Below are 16,213 nucleotides of genomic sequence, written 5' to 3'. Positions count from 1 at the left end.
CCCGCTGACTAACACACACAGAGCACTCGTATTCTTGGCCTGTGTTTCAGCCTCTGCGAAATCCGAACGGCTTCGGTCGGTTCGACTTCGGTACCTGAGTTCGGTGCCAGATGCTTCACTTGCTGCTGAGAAAGTAGTACTGTAGCAATGGCAATCAGAAAAGACAGGATACTGTGTGTGAGGTAAACGCCTTACGACTTTAGTAGTCATGCTCAGTCATATGTATGGTCCTAGGGAGTACGGAGTATGCCTCTCTAAAAACGCTTGCATATCTAGTCGGTACCTCTAGGTACCTACCAGGTACCCATGTTCAATCGCACACAGCGTGTTACAATTCCTCAAGCTTTATGTAGATCCTCGACGCCGCTGGGCTCATTTCAGCTTTGGCACGGTGATGCAATTGAACCTTGATACGGTCACTAGCAACAGCAGAGATGTCCGTCTCTGCGAATGCTGTCTCACTGCATGTATCTGTGCGATGATACGAATCGGCAGTCTGCAGTGCCAATGCTAGGAAAACACAATCGTGACAGTATGTCAGTATCCATGCATAATTAGAACCATGGCTCCCTTGGCAATGATCAGAAAACTTCAATTGAGACCATGTTGAACTCCGTCGTCGCTTGAAGCAATTTCTTTAGTACGAGAACTCCGTACTCCGTACTAGTACGTCGTGCTGACTCTCTGAGTCCTGTCATTCTGGGTTATCGATGACAGTTAATAGGCAGCAAAGAATGCTTCAGTCCTTGAAATGGAGTTATGGCCTGCTGTGCCGGTGAATTGGATGCACCTTCACTTCCTGTCTCGCAAAAGTGAGGTGGACAAAGTTCGACTGAAAGCCAGTTGACCCTCAGACTTGCCTAAGTCGTTACATAACGAAGGCGGTATTCAGCAGCAGAAAAGACAGCCCACTTTATAAATTCGTCAACACTGCCGTGTGTCATATGTTTTTCTCCTTCCTAATCATCGCCCCCATCAATGCTGCGTTTCTTTGCTACAAACAACAGAAGAAGAAGCGGGTATCCTGCTTCTTCACGCTGTTCCTCGTTTTCTTGCATCTTTTTATCTTCTTATCTAAGAAGATAATGGATCCAACCAAACGAGGGTTCAAGCAAATGAGAAATTCGGAGGAATCTCTTCAACCCACCCGGTTAATCCGCCTCGTCTATTCCCCCCGGGGAATAGCGAGGCCGGTACTACCCGTGAGGGTCCGGCGCGATACGTAGCGCCCGCAACAGGCATCAGAAACATCGGGGTGAGGGGAAGGGAAATAGAGATGCCCTGGCCTTTCATCCAGGCGTTCATTTCTCCCTTTCCTTTTCCCCTTGCCCCCTGGGAGAGCCGTTGCGAAGATTGTGTGTGCGTTTTAGCACGACACTTGAGTGCAATACGCAGCATGCTGTTTCTCTCGTCGTGGGGTTTCCTCATGGCGGGGGATGGTATCATTCGATTCCGATTATTCTGATGGGGACGATGACCACTTTTTTTTTCTTCCTCTCTGATGTTGAGAGGCTTACGAGGAAGATATCCCTCTGTTATCAATACCTGCCGTGCTAACTCCACAGCGCCCTTTGGTGTCCATCAAATATCGTCACTCAAGACAACTCGTCCTCTCTCGAAGCTTAGCATACCGACCTCGGCCACCGGTGTAGTGTTTTGATATTTTGGTCTTCTATGAGAGTAACGACACCTCGATTCTACGAGATTTACTTCCATTCCACATTGAAAATCCATAGAAACGTCGCAAAAAAGAAAATGCATTTCCTTTCGCCGTCCCTGCCAAGTACACTTCCATATGTCATTGGATGAATTATTAAGTAGACGCATCTTAGTCTTCCTCCCCGATCTGCCACGCCATGCCATTGTCAGTGATGTGATCAATACGGCCAACCAAAGATCGCTGAGAGTACACACCTTGGGAGCAAGGTAGAAGCGCAGATGACCGGTGCCGCTCCCCAGGCAGTACTCAACCTGCAGCGGCACCTCCTGCGACAGCGACAGAATGACCTTGTCTGATAGCGCCGACGCCTTGCAGAAATTGACCAGGTATTTGAGCGAGAAGGTCAGGGCGACGGGTTCGGAGAGGCGGATGGTGGTACTCCTCTCCGGGTGCTCGACATCCGTGTACTGGCGGATTGTGACGGCGCCGTTGCCGATATCGCCCTGGCACGAAAACTTAATACCGTCTTTCGACGCCTCGATCAAAACTGTTCACGGAAAACATGTCAGCTGGGAAGGTTCAAAGGGTCATGAGGAAGGGTCTGTAGAGTGCTAACCTGACTCGGACAAAGCGTTGAGATCCCTGCAAATGCGCTGGAATTCCAGCGACGGCATCTCCACCACAGCCGAGTACTCCGTCTCGGGAATGGCCAGATGCTCCTGGTCAATGTCCATGAGCTTGAGATCGTACTCGTGCAACCGGTCCGTCTGCGAGCTCTCGAACATGAGGTTGACCACGTCGGGCGAGTCGTCGGCCTTGATGGTCAGGATATCTTCATTTTGAGCGGCGCGGAGCACCTTGGTCAGGGAGACGAGGTTGATGCCGAGGGCGATGTTTCGGTCGCATCGGTAAGGGGAGAAGGCTTCGGAGAAGAGCTGCATCGAGACCAGCGCCACGTGGGAGTTATCCATGGCCTGGAGGGCAATGCCGGCATCATTGCAGTCAAAGTTGCAGTCCTGCACGAGGTCTCTGATGGCATCGACAATCTGGAAGGGAGTGTCTTGTTAGGTATGTGAGTGGATTTTGGGGTCTTGGTAGGAACGCACCTTCTTGAGAAGACTGGCCTGCTCTAGTCGCGCCTCCAACACTATTCGAGTGTTAGACCAGTGACTCCAAACGCATTGAGGAGTTGGCACATACTCTTGATGTGTGATCCTGAAGAGACGCAATTGACACTTGGGCGAGATCCAGCAGAATGGAAAAGTCAAGGAGAGCTGAATGGCAAGGAGATTAGCTCAGGGCAGGGCAGTGTCAGAAAGATACAGAGAAAGAGAATCAAAAGGACACTGCAAAGTAGAGTCAAGGGCGTTCCTGGTCAAAGGGTTTTTCTACAAGCAGTGGCGCGTGGTGGCCTAATGGGAAGTGCTCTCAGTGGGGGAACAACGCGCGTGTCGCGTTTCCATTAAACCGGTTTTGGATTAGCGCGTAATCCTTACCAGCACTGAAGCGGCAGCTTCTCTCCCAGTTCTCGAGTCCACCACAGCAAGCAAATACGGAGTAGAAAACTTTATTCAATGGCAGTACGGAGGATTGTAATTGAACTTCTAGTTCATGAACGATTATATTGACACGTCGGAATCTCCCTGGTGCTTCAACCATTCCTCTCATGCTGTCATCAAGTCAATGAAGCTCATTCACGTTTCTTCGGAAGCCGTGGCAGCAACAGCCACATGAAGAGCGTAAGCCCGAGAATTGACAAAATGATAGGCTGCAGAACCTGAACGCCCTTTGTCTGGGCAATAGCGCCGACGGCGAACGGCAAGACTGCGGCGCCAATGCCACCCACCGCTGAAGCGAAGCCAATGGACGCAACATGGAGATGCACGGGAAGGAGCTTCGCAGCCATTACCACGGCGCCGGGGAAGAGGGGGCCGAGGAAGAAACCTTGAACGGAAACGGCCACTGCAGACACGTAGAACTGCGGTACCAACCAGAAAACGAGCTCCAGTGCCATCGTAAGCACCAGATAAATCTGAAAGTTCAGTCAATACCTATCGGACGAATACTGGCAGGTAAGTGACTCACGATGATCGACAGTCGTTCTCCAATTCGCGGTGTGACGAAACCCAGCACAAGCCGCCCAACGGTAATGCCGATCCAAAATCCGGTTGCTGTCATGCCGCTCTCAAAGGCGCCACCATGACGCACACGCATCATGAAAACGACAATCCATCCACCGAGAGAAACCTCCACACCCACATATCCCAGGAAGAAGGCGGCGCACAGCCAGGTGACCCGGGCTCCCGGCCGGTGGAAGAGAGCTTCATTCAACTGGCTCTTATGTTTTTGATCGCCAAACTGGGCCGTCTGTTTACGAAATGCATGTTTGTTGGCTTTCCAAAAGGACAGCAAAAGGACAATCAGCTCGATCACGGAGCCTCCCGTCTGCATCATGCCTTGTCAGAAGCCGCACGACAATCGACATTGACTGACTGACCATCAAGTAATAGAATGAATACCAAGGGAAGCCAGCTTTGACAATCACTGACGTTGCAACCAGCGGACTCAAGACCGCTCCAATGCCATAGAAACCATGCAGGAAGCCCAGGACCTCGTTCGCGTTGGCGAGATTGGCAACCCAGGCGTTCCACCCGGAATCCGCGAGTCCATTACCAAATCCAGTAAAAACGAGCGACACCACAAGAACGGGATAGGGCGGATGAGCCGCAAGGATTGCATAAGAGAGGATATGACATCCAGAGCATATCAGCCCGATGCCTCGTTGGCCCAACTTCACGTGAAGGGCGTTGTTCAACACCGACGCTGCTGCATAACCGACGAATGGTGACAGGAACATCAGGGACACGACTGTGTAAGTGAGTCCGTAGTACGTTTCAAGCTTTCCAATTTTAAGGTCAGTGGCCCGTTCACGCCAACGTCAGTGGAAAACTACTACTCACATAAGGGATCAAGGCCTCATGAACATGTCAGCAAGCAGATCTTCATCATTGCCTTGAGAGAATTGGAGCAATGAATCTACTTACACCGGTTGCCGCATCATTGGCTCCCAAAATCACAAAGCTCCAGAATGTAGCAAACGTCCGGTAGATGTTGATCCTGGGCTCATTCCACTTCTCGACAACACGCGACACGCGAGTCGTGCCGTCTTCATTGCCTCCAGGCGACTCGAGATCCGAATCTGCATCTACGGCGGCCCGTCGTCTCGAACTTGAGCCCTGTCTGGACGAGGGCCCGGCTTCGCCATCACCGCTGCTGCCAGGGTTCATCATGGTGGAGAACTTGGGCATTTTTTCGCGCGGCTTTGTAACCCCGGTGTTTACCGGCGGCTGCAGTTCAATGACGCAAGTTGATGAACCGCCGTTGCTTCCAATTGCCGCCATCGCTTCTGCGTCTTGATGTGAGCTCTCGGCCAGAAAGACTTCGACTCTGCTTGGCCGTCTGGTTCAACCCCGGCGTGGCAAGCGCTGTGATGGTAGGACCTCGACAGCTCCTAATGATTTGAGAAGCGCGGAGAACTTGAAGTTACTCTGAAGTTATTCTGTCCTCACATCGACGCCTGCTGAAGCAATAGGTGGCCTTTTCTAGGCCGAATGAGAACACAACGATGAGGCTGAGCTGTGGATCTGGATCTCGATCTGGATCCTGGATCTGGATCTCTTTCCTGAGTCATTCTGACTGTACTGTCGCCTGTCTCAATCTGCAAAAGAAAGATAGGTTCAAACTGTATCTGAGCAACCCATATGCGTTGTTCTTTCCTGCGCCGCTTTCCACAACAGTACAGCTTTTTCTGATACCTACAATCCCCCGCAACTTGCGTCCTCATGGGGAATTCTACCAGCTTGACAACTGCACAATTGACACAGCGTCAAGTTGTCAACAAGACAACGGGTCGGGGAATCGCCCCGACTTTTACGAGTCTGTCGTTACCACCTGCCTCATCCGGTCTAGCGTCACCTCGCCTACTGATTTAGGCTCCATCCATTCCCACCAAAAAAAAAATTCTCGTCTTCCACATCTCCGCGCCTGTCCTGAGAGCAAGCAAGCTGTCACCTATTTTACTGCGTCAATGTAGAAGAATCACACCACCCCAGACCCCAGACCGACCATCCGTCGGTCTACGGCTACTTTATAAGACTTCGGAGTACGATACTTAGTGTAAAAGTCGCGCTTCGCGAGTATCACAAACCCCGTCCCTTTTCAAGTTCGTCTGCAATCCGAATTGGGAGGTGAAGGCAAAGATACTGCGCGAGGAGATTTGCAAACAGTGACTTATTGTGGCCGAGGCCCTGATCCAGTCTGAGATCTGGCCACAGTTAACGGTTGAGCGCGTGACGAACCAATATGCGCTTCCAGGGCGGCGGCCCCAACGCTGGCCAAAGTCGAATACAACTCACACCGCGTCCATTGAAAGACCCTTTTTCCAGATGATGAGCGTACTCGAGAACTGTCTGGACGCCTTGAATAGCCTGCGAGATCGTCGGAATCGGCTTCGTGATTGGAGTAACCTCGTCGTCGAGTCCCTGATCTGATGGATCGTCTCCGGCTGCATTCATGCCAAAACCCAGTTCCGATATTATGTCGTTGATCTCGTCGCTCTCCTCGATCGCGTCCTCATCTTCTGGATTGAGGAAGTTTTCAATGCTCATTATGGACCGTATGTCATAATTGTTGCGCTGGGCTGTGGTTTCCGCTGCAGCTTGAAACAGAGGTCTGAGGTCTGGCAATGTCGATTCTGTGGCTTCCCCCTGCACTGGGAAATCGATCACGATGCTCTTCCGAAAACACTTTAGGATCGTCTCGTTGGCGACGTCCATTCTCCACGCCCGTGTCAGCCACTTCATCGCATCGTAAATGACTGACATGACAGTATTGACGGGGTTATCAGGCAAACCCTCGCCAGCGATTATGTAATCCAGTCAATGCTTGCGGTAATGGTGTTTCAAGGAGTTGATGATTCCTTGGTCCAATGGCGGGAACACGCTTGTGGAATTGGATGCCACGTTGGTTTGTGGTCTCGAGTCCGCCATGTGGAGCTCTACGCCAGAAAAGCCCAATTTCGTCCATGGTGTAAATAGTCTCTGCATCGAAAGAGCGACAGATTGACTCTTGCAATCGCATTTTCCCTGACGCAGAAAGTCGGCCAAACACATGTCAGGGCATAGTACTTTGCGGCCGTGCTCCTGACAAACATTAGGCGTGCCTGCCGGAAAGCTTTCCGCTGCAAACCACCGACTCTCGAGGAATATTTTGCTGGTCCGGACAGAAAATGAATCGACAATACATTGTGTATATAAATCAATTGGGTGAAGTTTCCTGAGCTCAAAGTCCATCCCAAGAATCTTCCGATGCATGAGGCTCCCTCTCTCCGCAACAAAAGATTCTTGATGTCATCGATGCCCCTCTCAAACCTTTCAGAGGGCTCCGCGGCGGTATCAACGTCTCGGCGGACAGAGTTCAACTTCAACTGAGCTTCCAGATTGTCCGACGCTGCATATCGAGGTTCGACTGACGCGCGGCGCTCGCCTCAAAGCGTTCGAGACTCGACTTGGAAATTTTCTTCCTGACATCAGAGATGCTGGCCAGAAAATCCAACTCATTGAAGTCAAGGGCGCCATTTCTGACCGCTGCGCTCACGGCTTGTGCGTGGTGATGTTAAAGCGGCTGCAAAATGTGAGAAGTGTGAGGCGGAAGGGCAAACAACACGATCCCGACAGAATAAACTCCATCGTTAAGTGCGATTCATGGTTGTCAAACAGCCGAAGTCGCTTGCTACCAGCACACCCTTTCTCTGTGTGCCTGTCGAAGTGTTTGAGTCCACTCCAATGCCAAGTAACTGTTGGTGTAGCCCCGAATCCGACACTCCGATCTGATATATAGGCAGAGCTGGTTGGGTCAGAAGGACCTACAAATGGTGTGGGTCACGTGACTGGTAGGCCTAGCGAACATCCGTCTTGCTGCGCAGAGGGACACACAGGGAAACGATGGTGTATGCACATGAAGCAAAGTACAGAAATCAAGAAAACTGGAGACATCAAATGTGTGTGTTTCAAGGCACCTCTCCTTGGTTGGTGACACCTGAAGTATCAGATTGGGGTTGGGGCTTGGGGAGGACGGTAGATCTGGGGCAAATGCCACAACGCTCGGTGAAGATCTGGACGGAGTCGCGTGGCACGGCTTTCGTGAGGTCCGCTGGGTTCAGCTTCCCGCCAATGTGCTCCAGCGTGATTTCATCCTTGGCGACTCCCGCAGGATATGGTTAAAAGAAAACTTTTCGCGTCATCTTGCCTTGAATGCAGGTTTCGCAGGACGGGAGGACTTGTACACCAGTAATGTGCATTCTGAGTCTAGGGTCAAAGGCCAGTCGTTTGATGTCCTGTTCGTTCAGGTGACCCAAACGGCGATGCCATCCCATTATGGTGTCCCCCATTATGGGACGTTGTTTTCCGGCAGGCAGCGCAACAAGTCGGTCGTCCATTTCTTGGGAGACCGAGGGAGCGTGCTCAGGGTGGAAGTCGGAGTCTTTCCGTCCAGGGAGGGCAAAGTATAGAACGTTGTGAGGGCGAACGGGCCGGAAAACGTATATATCGTCCGGCGTGAGGTCAGCCATGTGTACCGACGTGCCATCAGGGGACTCAAGGAGGATAGAATGTTGGTCCCCGATGGTGACCTGGCAGAAAGTGTATCCCGCTCGGACAAGCTGGCCTGGGCTAACCAAATTCATTTGCCTTCAAGCTTGGAACAAGGTGAATGAACGTGCCCGATCTTCTTGCATTTTTCGTATGTGCAGCGGGGTAAATTAGGAGTCTGGGTCGCCTTGAAGGCTCTACCCTCTACCTGTTGTGCGCTGAGGCTCCGTTCCTCACGTTCAGCGGCTAAAACCACCTCGTCGAAAGTGACAGCCTCCTGGTCCTCTCTTTTCCTTTCGGCACAACGAGCTGACGTGTCTGAAAGAATGCCGTCTGGAAAATGTTGTATTCAGGGCCTAGGCCCTTCGGGAACTTGGTGATGAGGAAGGGTTCAGGGAGTTTGCAGGAATCATTAACGGATGCAAGTTCCCCATTCACTGAGCGGATCTGCTGTGCATAGTCCATTACACCCTTGCGGTCGGTCAGCTTCAGGTCAAAAAGTCGATCCCAAAGTGTTTGGAACAGGGCCGTTGAGTTTGGCTTCAAAGCCTCCTCAATTTTATCCATCAGTTCCTTCAATGCGGTGGCATCCTTTACCGTGTCCAGCACACTGTTTCCAAGTCGAGATTGGACCAGACCCATTGCTTTCTCATTCTTTGACTCATCGGCAGGGCGCGTCGGTTGTCTTCTGGTGAGATAGTCCCAGAGGCCAGCGGCTCGGAGGGCAATGGCGACCTTTCGGTTCCATTGTGTCCATCCGACACTTGATTCCAGGATGGGGATCGAGATGATTGATTCAGGTTTGATGTCTGTCGTTACAGAGTTCATCCTGATGGTTTGATAGTCTGGTCTTGCGGTGTGTGAGGCTTTCGAATGCTAGCTTTCAGGTTCCTCCAAAATGAGTTTTCCTCCACCGACTGGCACTGTGGCGGTGCCGCTCGGTTGGACGCAGATGGTTGACCCATTGGCCAATGACAGCTTTGCATTAGGGCCAAGGCCTTAGCCATGGCGTAATAATGGCGTATGTCAAGGCTGTTGCGTGGCTTGCAGCCCCAGATTCGAGTAAAGTACCCGGGTATCGGACGTTCCTTGGGTTGCAGATAATAGTGCGGCTTCAGCACTCCGTCGAATCGACGGGCTCCCGCCTGAGTCCATCATTCTGCGCGCGTTCAGTGGAAGGAATGTTAGGGTCCGTCCCAGAGTTGCCGAGGCGGGAGGAGGGGCCGGGAGATGGCTCTGTCACTAGCATGGCCTCTAAGTACCACGGTCGCGATGTGTTCGGCTTCTGCCACGGCCGTAGGACACTACAGAATCTTCTGTCATCGGGGCGGTCCGCTGGGGTTTCGCCAGTCTTATTCATGTCTGGGGCCCTGCTGCGGCCCTTTTGAGCCTTCTCATGTGAGTCCGTGATGCGACCAAGGATATCCTTTAGAGGTCTGTCGAGATCCTCCTCAGCTGTACCGTCCTTAGTCGCCAAATCCATCCTGCTCTGGAGGAAGTCTCAGAACCTTGGGGAGATGCCCTTCATCGAGAGCTCGAAAGCGACCCAATTGGGAACAGGGTAACCAAGGTCCTTCAGCTACGTACGGATGGTAATGAACCGCTCCACGACAAGTTCTAGATCCTTCGGCGCTGTCTTCATTTACCTACAGTAATTACATCGCGCTTCATTTGGACAGAGTACTCCCGTGCCGTACTGCGGTGCCTTTGGCACTGGGGAGTGGCCTCGCGAGGCCAGTTGACGCAGTCAAAATGGCGATAGGTCTACTAACCCCTGTTGGCATTTGGACTTACAATGATCGCTGAGATGGGAGTCGTTAGAGGGGTTTTTTGAAGCTGGGTTTTATTGGACATTCAACCAGGAACCTGAAACCAGTGAACCTTGCAAGTTGTGAAAAGTTCAGGAAACAGGGAAGAATCAAGGAATGGCAATCGGGTCAAATTCCGTCTGAAACGACCGTTTTCCCACTCCATGCTGGCGCCAGTTTGGACTTCGAGGACCATGATTACTGTTGTTGCTTGACACGCGAACTGACGGAATGTCCCCATAGATGTAGTAGCGACGCGTCAAAATCACGACGTGTTCGATTCTCACGTCGTTGAGTGAACATTATAAAACTGGAGCACATTTCCGTAAGCTTCAACTCCTGTTCCACTACTGTACTCTCAATATCACGACATTGTCTGGTGATCTGGAGAGGAATGTCCTTCTTGAAAGGTCAATTGTCTACGTTCAATACTACCTACTAAGGAGTAAAGCCCAGATTGCTACCGAAGAAACAGAAAAAGCACTGGGCAGCCAGTTTTCGGAGACATCTGTCGATGCTGGCGCCAGATTGGATGAATCGAACGAAGAATATGGTGAACATGTATGTTGTTCAATGATTGACAGATTGATTAGAAATTCCTAAGAATCAGCAATTCAAAAACTGTCATGACTTCCGGCAGTTGCGGTATCATTCGAATGATGTTTATCGAATCAGATCAGCGCTGATTTGCGATCTCCAGCTCCTCATCCAACCCCCTAATCGCTTTTTTCGATCTGTCCACCAGTCTGTTTGTCACTTTATCCCGGGGAACGCGGCTGTGATTAGCTCGTCTTGGTCCAAGCAGCTCAAATACGCAGTGTAAGCCTTTTATCCCCTCGCTTCGCTCGGGGGAAGGCTTGGGCGCTTCGCGCTTCATTTGTGCAGTACGGTGTAGTATCGTAGGTATTTTAAACGTCCTGGATTTGTGCGTTTAGGAGCAGGTCAGCAGGGTGAGAGATACTAGGTTTCAGTACAATCTTACTATTTCTCCTTCGTGACATTGACAGGAATTCACCTAATGGCCACTAAATATATATATACCCCCGAGAGGTCAACAGCCAGCCGGCCACTGTCTTTGCTTTCGTGGGAAACCCATGATCATTCGAGCAATTTATGTATTTAAACTAGAGGATTCTTCCCGGCCGTCTGTCAGCTTTCTCTGGTATGTCTCGTTGGCTTCAGCCCGTGACTCATTGTCTCATGTGTGTGACGCCGTGAATGGGTCCTACAATCGACCTCTACTTCCTCACAGTCGCAGTGTAATCAGGATGCTTCTGTGAGGCCAACCCTGCAAGAGTGGCTTGTAGAGCTTCTTCGTTGGTTGGCCATTTTGCTGGGTATTGAAGGAAGGAAGGAGGTGAGTTGATATTTGGTGGAAGGTTTCTTGGGGTTGGGCGGTCATTCGGTGGCCTCAACCCTACATCCAATGTGAAGCTTAGAGACAGGATACTGTAGAGTTCTTGCCAGCCGGGAAGACTTTGGATTCAAGAGATTTGAGCGGATCAAACGACTAGAAGCCGCCGAGGAAGCGAACGTGATGCATGGAGGATTGCCAGCAGAATGCTGCACTTATAAGGACGGAACAGATGCATGTAGGTAGTCATTACCAGCACTGTGGAGAACGAAAGGGTATTAATCCATCATTGTAGTCACCATGACGCCGATGATCAACCCAAGACCCAACCGAGCCAAACTCCAAAACAACGAAACCAGAAAATGCAAAGAGCGCAAAGTCACTGTACCTCATGACTAGGCAGGTAGAACTTATCTGCGATTTAAGGCGGTATGTGTCGTTCTCAAAGGAATCCTGCGCGTTCCCGTATGGGCCTTGACCGGCTTCCTGAGTTTCCTTTGGAGAAGGCGTTTCTTCTGCTCCCTCCACCATGCAACAATCACTGTCTTCGCCCACAAAACACGCTCCCGAGTAGTAGCTACAGCTGCACAATGCCGTGCAATATTCCTTGCAAGGATGCGTTGATGAAGGGCTCTGCGAGCCGCGAACCCTCGCCACGCAGCTTGGATGGTCAGAGCAGCACGAGTGCGCCTGGAAGCCGAGAGGAGACGGGAGCAAAGGAAGGCGAGAGTACCCAGCACAAAGTCACGATCAAGAATCCGGGAACCTGATGTGGACGGCGAGACGAGTGATGCTGTTAATAGTTAGAAATATACTGCCTAGAAGGTGGCATTGTGAGGGAACGCGACTGACCGAATTGAGAATTGCAACCAAGTGTTCGAAGACGTTGTTCCAGGGTACGTCGGTTTGATTGCGAATGCCTCCCTTGAGTTGCATTCTCTCTGTTCATAAGGATATAGCCCTCGTACTCGTCCACAATGCTTTCGAAGATCTTGCCGTCAGAGAAGCTGGTCGACATATTGTCCATATGTAGTCCCTTTAGTCGGGCTAGGGTCCACGCCCACCGCGTGAGTAGTGACTCGTGAGAATCCGCAATGTCTTCCAGTTCTCCACTGACACCACAAGCATCGAGAGGAAGCCGTCTCTGTAGGCGTCGAATTTCGTTGCGGACATCGTCCCAATCGACCAAGCTTGCGAGTCCCCATCCTCCAACCAGACTCCATAGCAAGGCAATCGTTTTCTCCCGATACCCATCAACGATATCAGCTGCACTCACATTCTTCACGATATTCCCCACACCTTGAACTCCGGATAACGCTGTCAGTGCTATCTGCACGTTGTACAGCTTGCTAGCTCGTCCAACGCAGGGTATCTTCAGATGCTGCGAAAGAGGCCACTCAGTCTCTCCTTTCCTCAGTAAAAGAACGTCCCCAGACGGCATGACCATTGTGTCCGATGTCTCCGGGTCCTGCACGTTGCATGCGGACGGGTAGAGCAAGATCTCCACAAGCCTCGTCAATCTCACCCCATCGCGCAAGTCAACGGCTAAATTACGGATACGGTAATCGTATTGCTGCAGTTCATGCTGTTCATAAGCCACATGGCAATCCAAGTGGCCAAGCGGTCGAGTAATATCCCCAACAGACGGGAGAAGCTGTTTCCCCAGCGCTTGTAAAGCTGCAACAGACGACTTGTATGATGACGATGGGTTGAACAAGCAGCTCGGAAACGCGTCTCCGGAGCACGAGCGGCCTTTATCGAGCAAGACAACCATCAAGATACTGCGGAGGATAGTTCGTCGGTACGCCCAGCCCTCCACAGGGCCGCTGTCCGATTTCCAATCTTGACCAATGCGTTCCCTGTCTTCGTTTCGGATAAGAAAAGTCTCCAGAAACGCTTCAATTGCGCGCCTGAGGAGCTTCTGCTGTCTATCCGAAGAGCGTGGTGTGTCATAACTGGACCGAGATGGCTCGGGAACGTCGGGGATGCGTCGGCCGATAACAGTCTCTGCTGCGGCTTTTAGGGCTTTGAGGTTGTACGTGTTGACCCAGAAATCCAGGAAGGCTCGCTTGAGACCAAGGTCATCACCGAGACGACGTCCCCGAGCGAGCACATCTTTGGGAGGCGCTAGAGCTCCGTACAGAACAGAAGCATGAAGGCGCTTGTAAAGCAAAACGAAGGAGTGGTCCTGATATACGCCAAGCAATGCATGCCGGAGTGCTGCCTCATCCTGGCTGTCGCAATGCGGTTGTGTCGCGTCGAGGAGACAGTTCATCAATTGAGTGATGATGACTTCTTGGTGAGACAACCAATTGTCCTCGTACAGGATGGGATTCAAGATATCGTCAGTAAGCAGGGGGTATTTTTGGTCAATTGTTACCGCGGGGATCTTTGGAACGGACAGCTTCGTCGGCACGTTATCAATTGCCGATTTAGAAGACGATGATGCTGTTAACCCAGAACTGGATTGACGAGATTCGCGGGACTGCTTGGCGACACTCGATTTGCCTGTTTGTTTCGACGACTTGTCCTCCACGGAGTGCGACTTAGGGTCTAGCATTATCGTCTTCTGCGACCTCTGACCGATTCCATTGCCCACAGGATTTGCATTCTTCTTCTCAGCGAGGGCACGTTTCCGTGTTGGAACAGTTTGTTTCACATTGGTTGATGGTTTTGCAGGCTGGAGCGGCGTGAGATCTTCTTCTTGTTTAACCTTCTCCTTCTGGCCATGCAGCAGATATCCGGGTGGGATGTTCTCCTTTCCCCCATTTTTGCCCATGACATCCTGCGTGACAGATGGCTCTTGTGGAATTGCCTTTTCCTGCAGCGGTGAACGATGGGTCTCGGCCGTCTTCGAAGTTTTCGCCTTCCTCTTCGCCGCGATTCGCGCCTCAACGGTATTTATGAGCACGGTGTCATCCGATTGAGCGGTGCATGCCTTCGAGGGGTCGGATTTGAGTGGGCTGAACAGGCTCATGAAAACCGTAGGCATCGTGGTGTCGTCTGGAGGAATATAGATGGTTTGACGTCGCACATCCCTCTTCAAGTCATTCTTTCCAGATACATTCTTCCCTGCCTCTTCATTGCCGTCTGACTGCGTCGCCTTTTGCCTCGGTGCACGATTTTCTTTGCACACTGTTCTGGTGCCAGTCAAGGAATGACGTGGTGCCTGTTCCGCAAAATTCACTCGCGGCCGTGGGAACCGTTGGGCCGGCTGAGCAAGCATAGTTGATTTACTTCCAAGGGTCTTTCGCTGAGTTCCGTTTGATGGTCTCCGGCCCCCGCTCATGCTTGCTGATGATTCTCCATCTTCTTGTATCTGGAATGCAGCGGCCTTGCGTACTCGCCGGGGTCCTGCGGCAGTCAGGTGAGGCACACGTATCTCTCTAGTAAAATCGATGGCCGCTGTGTCCTCGCCATCATCATAATCAGCGCCGAGGAGATCCGTCAATGTGGTTGTAGTTTTGGGCGCAGGACATGGACTGTCCAACTGATAAAATGCCGCCATTTCGGCTTAGTAGGAGATATAGTCTGTCAATGACATGCCCTTCCTGAGGAAATGAGAAAATTGCTGGAAACCACCCAATATCAATTTTCATCAGCGTGGAGCGGTGAATTGTAGTCCCAGTTTGGCGAGACCGTGATTTTGTTTACAGCGCGTCGTCGTCTAGGCAACAGATCACGTGTTAAGTTGAATGTAGGGTTACCCGAGGTGGATGATTTCGCTTGTCTTTGGTCGCTCCCTCCCCCATCCTAGGTTATTGATCACATTGTTGACTTTTGTTGACTACTTAGTTTTGTTGCAGGTAACGGTCTGCTGACTTGGTCCCAGGATGCTGATAATGCAGCTGGAGGATTTGGATCAGTGAAGGACACGCTGATGCTGAGGGACGGGACTCTTCAAGCTGAAGAGGATGGATTCCGAGATGAGGATGGCCGATTCTTGAGTGAGAGAGCATTGAATCATGTCGTCTACGAGTACGACATCGTGACTGTGAACGTTATTTTTCACACTGATGCTCATCAGTTCGAACATTCAGTCATCCTGCCTTCAACTCTGACAGAGAATTGGATCAATTCTGTCGTGATTATTGCGAGGATGAATACCGGTCAATGTGTTTCATCTGCCCATCACAGAACAGCGAGGGAACTGTCGAACATTCAGTCGTGCTGTTCACGGGCCTTGACAGGGTAGATACGGATGTTATGCTTTTGATATCGAGAAATGCAGACCCAGGTCCGAGAATGGAACAGCTGGGGCCATGCTATTTCCAGAGTCCAGACATCACACAACTCCATGTGGTTGTGGATGACGATGTTCGGGACCACTTATGCCAGTCTATCCACCGACCACCCCCAGTGGAGTGGTTTATCGTTTGGTTCAATTCAAGAAGACCGATTCACACACTCAGCAAACAAGAAGCCTTGCATGATGACAGGCATTTGTGAGATGTCAAACTGGAGTCGATCTGCGCCACGGGAAGCTCCAATAAGGACCTTCCCATCCAGCAGATTTTCTAATCAACAGTACTTGTTGCCATAGTCAATTACAGAGATGGTCATGGACCAGGAGGGGAAAGATTGTAGAATACATGGCATAATCGCATATTGTCTGCTGTTTTGCGTGAAATGAAAGGACACGAAATGCCTGAGATCCGGAAATTGGGCGCTCTGAATTCGGTCGGTTATGACTGAGTCACAGAAAGACTCAGGGCAAGTATGACATTGTTGCTCTTTCTCACAG

At 51.2% G+C, this 16,213-nt stretch overlaps 6 protein-coding genes across 6 annotated transcripts; 1 reads left to right on the top strand and 5 right to left on the bottom strand.

Annotated features, from left to right (window-relative positions):
- Nucleotides 1-1,828: 1,828 nt before the first annotated feature.
- On the bottom strand, nucleotides 1,829-5,061 carry VTN31DRAFT_1915 (uncharacterized protein; the record flags this gene model as incomplete). The annotated part of the gene is made up of 9 exons (XM_069402025.1): nucleotides 1,829-1,846; nucleotides 1,915-2,207; nucleotides 2,277-2,706; nucleotides 2,767-2,807; nucleotides 3,359-3,692; nucleotides 3,746-4,105; nucleotides 4,158-4,559; nucleotides 4,621-4,635; nucleotides 4,705-5,061. The coding sequence occupies 9 exons, from the start codon at nucleotides 5,059-5,061 to the stop codon at nucleotides 1,829-1,831; spliced, it is 2,250 nt and encodes a 749-aa protein (XP_069257544.1).
- A 224-nt stretch (nucleotides 5,062-5,285) lies between these two features.
- On the top strand, nucleotides 5,286-5,753 carry VTN31DRAFT_1914 (uncharacterized protein; the record flags this gene model as incomplete). Its single annotated transcript, XM_069402024.1, has 1 exon — nucleotides 5,286-5,753. The coding sequence occupies one exon, from the start codon at nucleotides 5,286-5,288 to the stop codon at nucleotides 5,751-5,753; it is 468 nt and encodes a 155-aa protein (XP_069257543.1).
- A 241-nt stretch (nucleotides 5,754-5,994) lies between these two features.
- On the bottom strand, nucleotides 5,995-6,543 carry VTN31DRAFT_1913 (uncharacterized protein; the record flags this gene model as incomplete). The annotated part of the gene is made up of 1 exon (XM_069402023.1): nucleotides 5,995-6,543. The coding sequence occupies one exon, from the start codon at nucleotides 6,541-6,543 to the stop codon at nucleotides 5,995-5,997; it is 549 nt and encodes a 182-aa protein (XP_069257542.1).
- A 1,394-nt stretch (nucleotides 6,544-7,937) lies between these two features.
- On the bottom strand, nucleotides 7,938-8,402 carry VTN31DRAFT_1912 (uncharacterized protein; the record flags this gene model as incomplete). Its single annotated transcript, XM_069402022.1, has 1 exon — nucleotides 7,938-8,402. The coding sequence occupies one exon, from the start codon at nucleotides 8,400-8,402 to the stop codon at nucleotides 7,938-7,940; it is 465 nt and encodes a 154-aa protein (XP_069257541.1).
- Nucleotides 8,403-8,553: 151 nt separating this feature from the next.
- Nucleotides 8,554-9,135, bottom strand: VTN31DRAFT_1911 (uncharacterized protein; the record flags this gene model as incomplete). Its single annotated transcript, XM_069402021.1, has 1 exon — nucleotides 8,554-9,135. The coding sequence occupies one exon, from the start codon at nucleotides 9,133-9,135 to the stop codon at nucleotides 8,554-8,556; it is 582 nt and encodes a 193-aa protein (XP_069257540.1).
- A 2,744-nt stretch (nucleotides 9,136-11,879) lies between these two features.
- On the bottom strand, nucleotides 11,880-14,977 carry VTN31DRAFT_1910 (uncharacterized protein; the record flags this gene model as incomplete). The annotated part of the gene is made up of 2 exons (XM_069402020.1): nucleotides 11,880-12,262; nucleotides 12,322-14,977. The coding sequence occupies 2 exons, from the start codon at nucleotides 14,975-14,977 to the stop codon at nucleotides 11,880-11,882; spliced, it is 3,039 nt and encodes a 1,012-aa protein (XP_069257539.1).
- Nucleotides 14,978-16,213: the final 1,236 nt, after the last annotated feature.

Source organism: Thermomyces dupontii (genome assembly GCF_041956625.1).
Source record: "Thermomyces dupontii strain NRRL 2155 unplaced genomic scaffold VTN31scaffold_10, whole genome shotgun sequence".
NCBI lineage: Eukaryota > Fungi > Ascomycota > Eurotiomycetes > Eurotiales > Trichocomaceae > Thermomyces > Thermomyces dupontii.
This window is presented reverse-complemented; position numbering and strand designations above follow the sequence as displayed.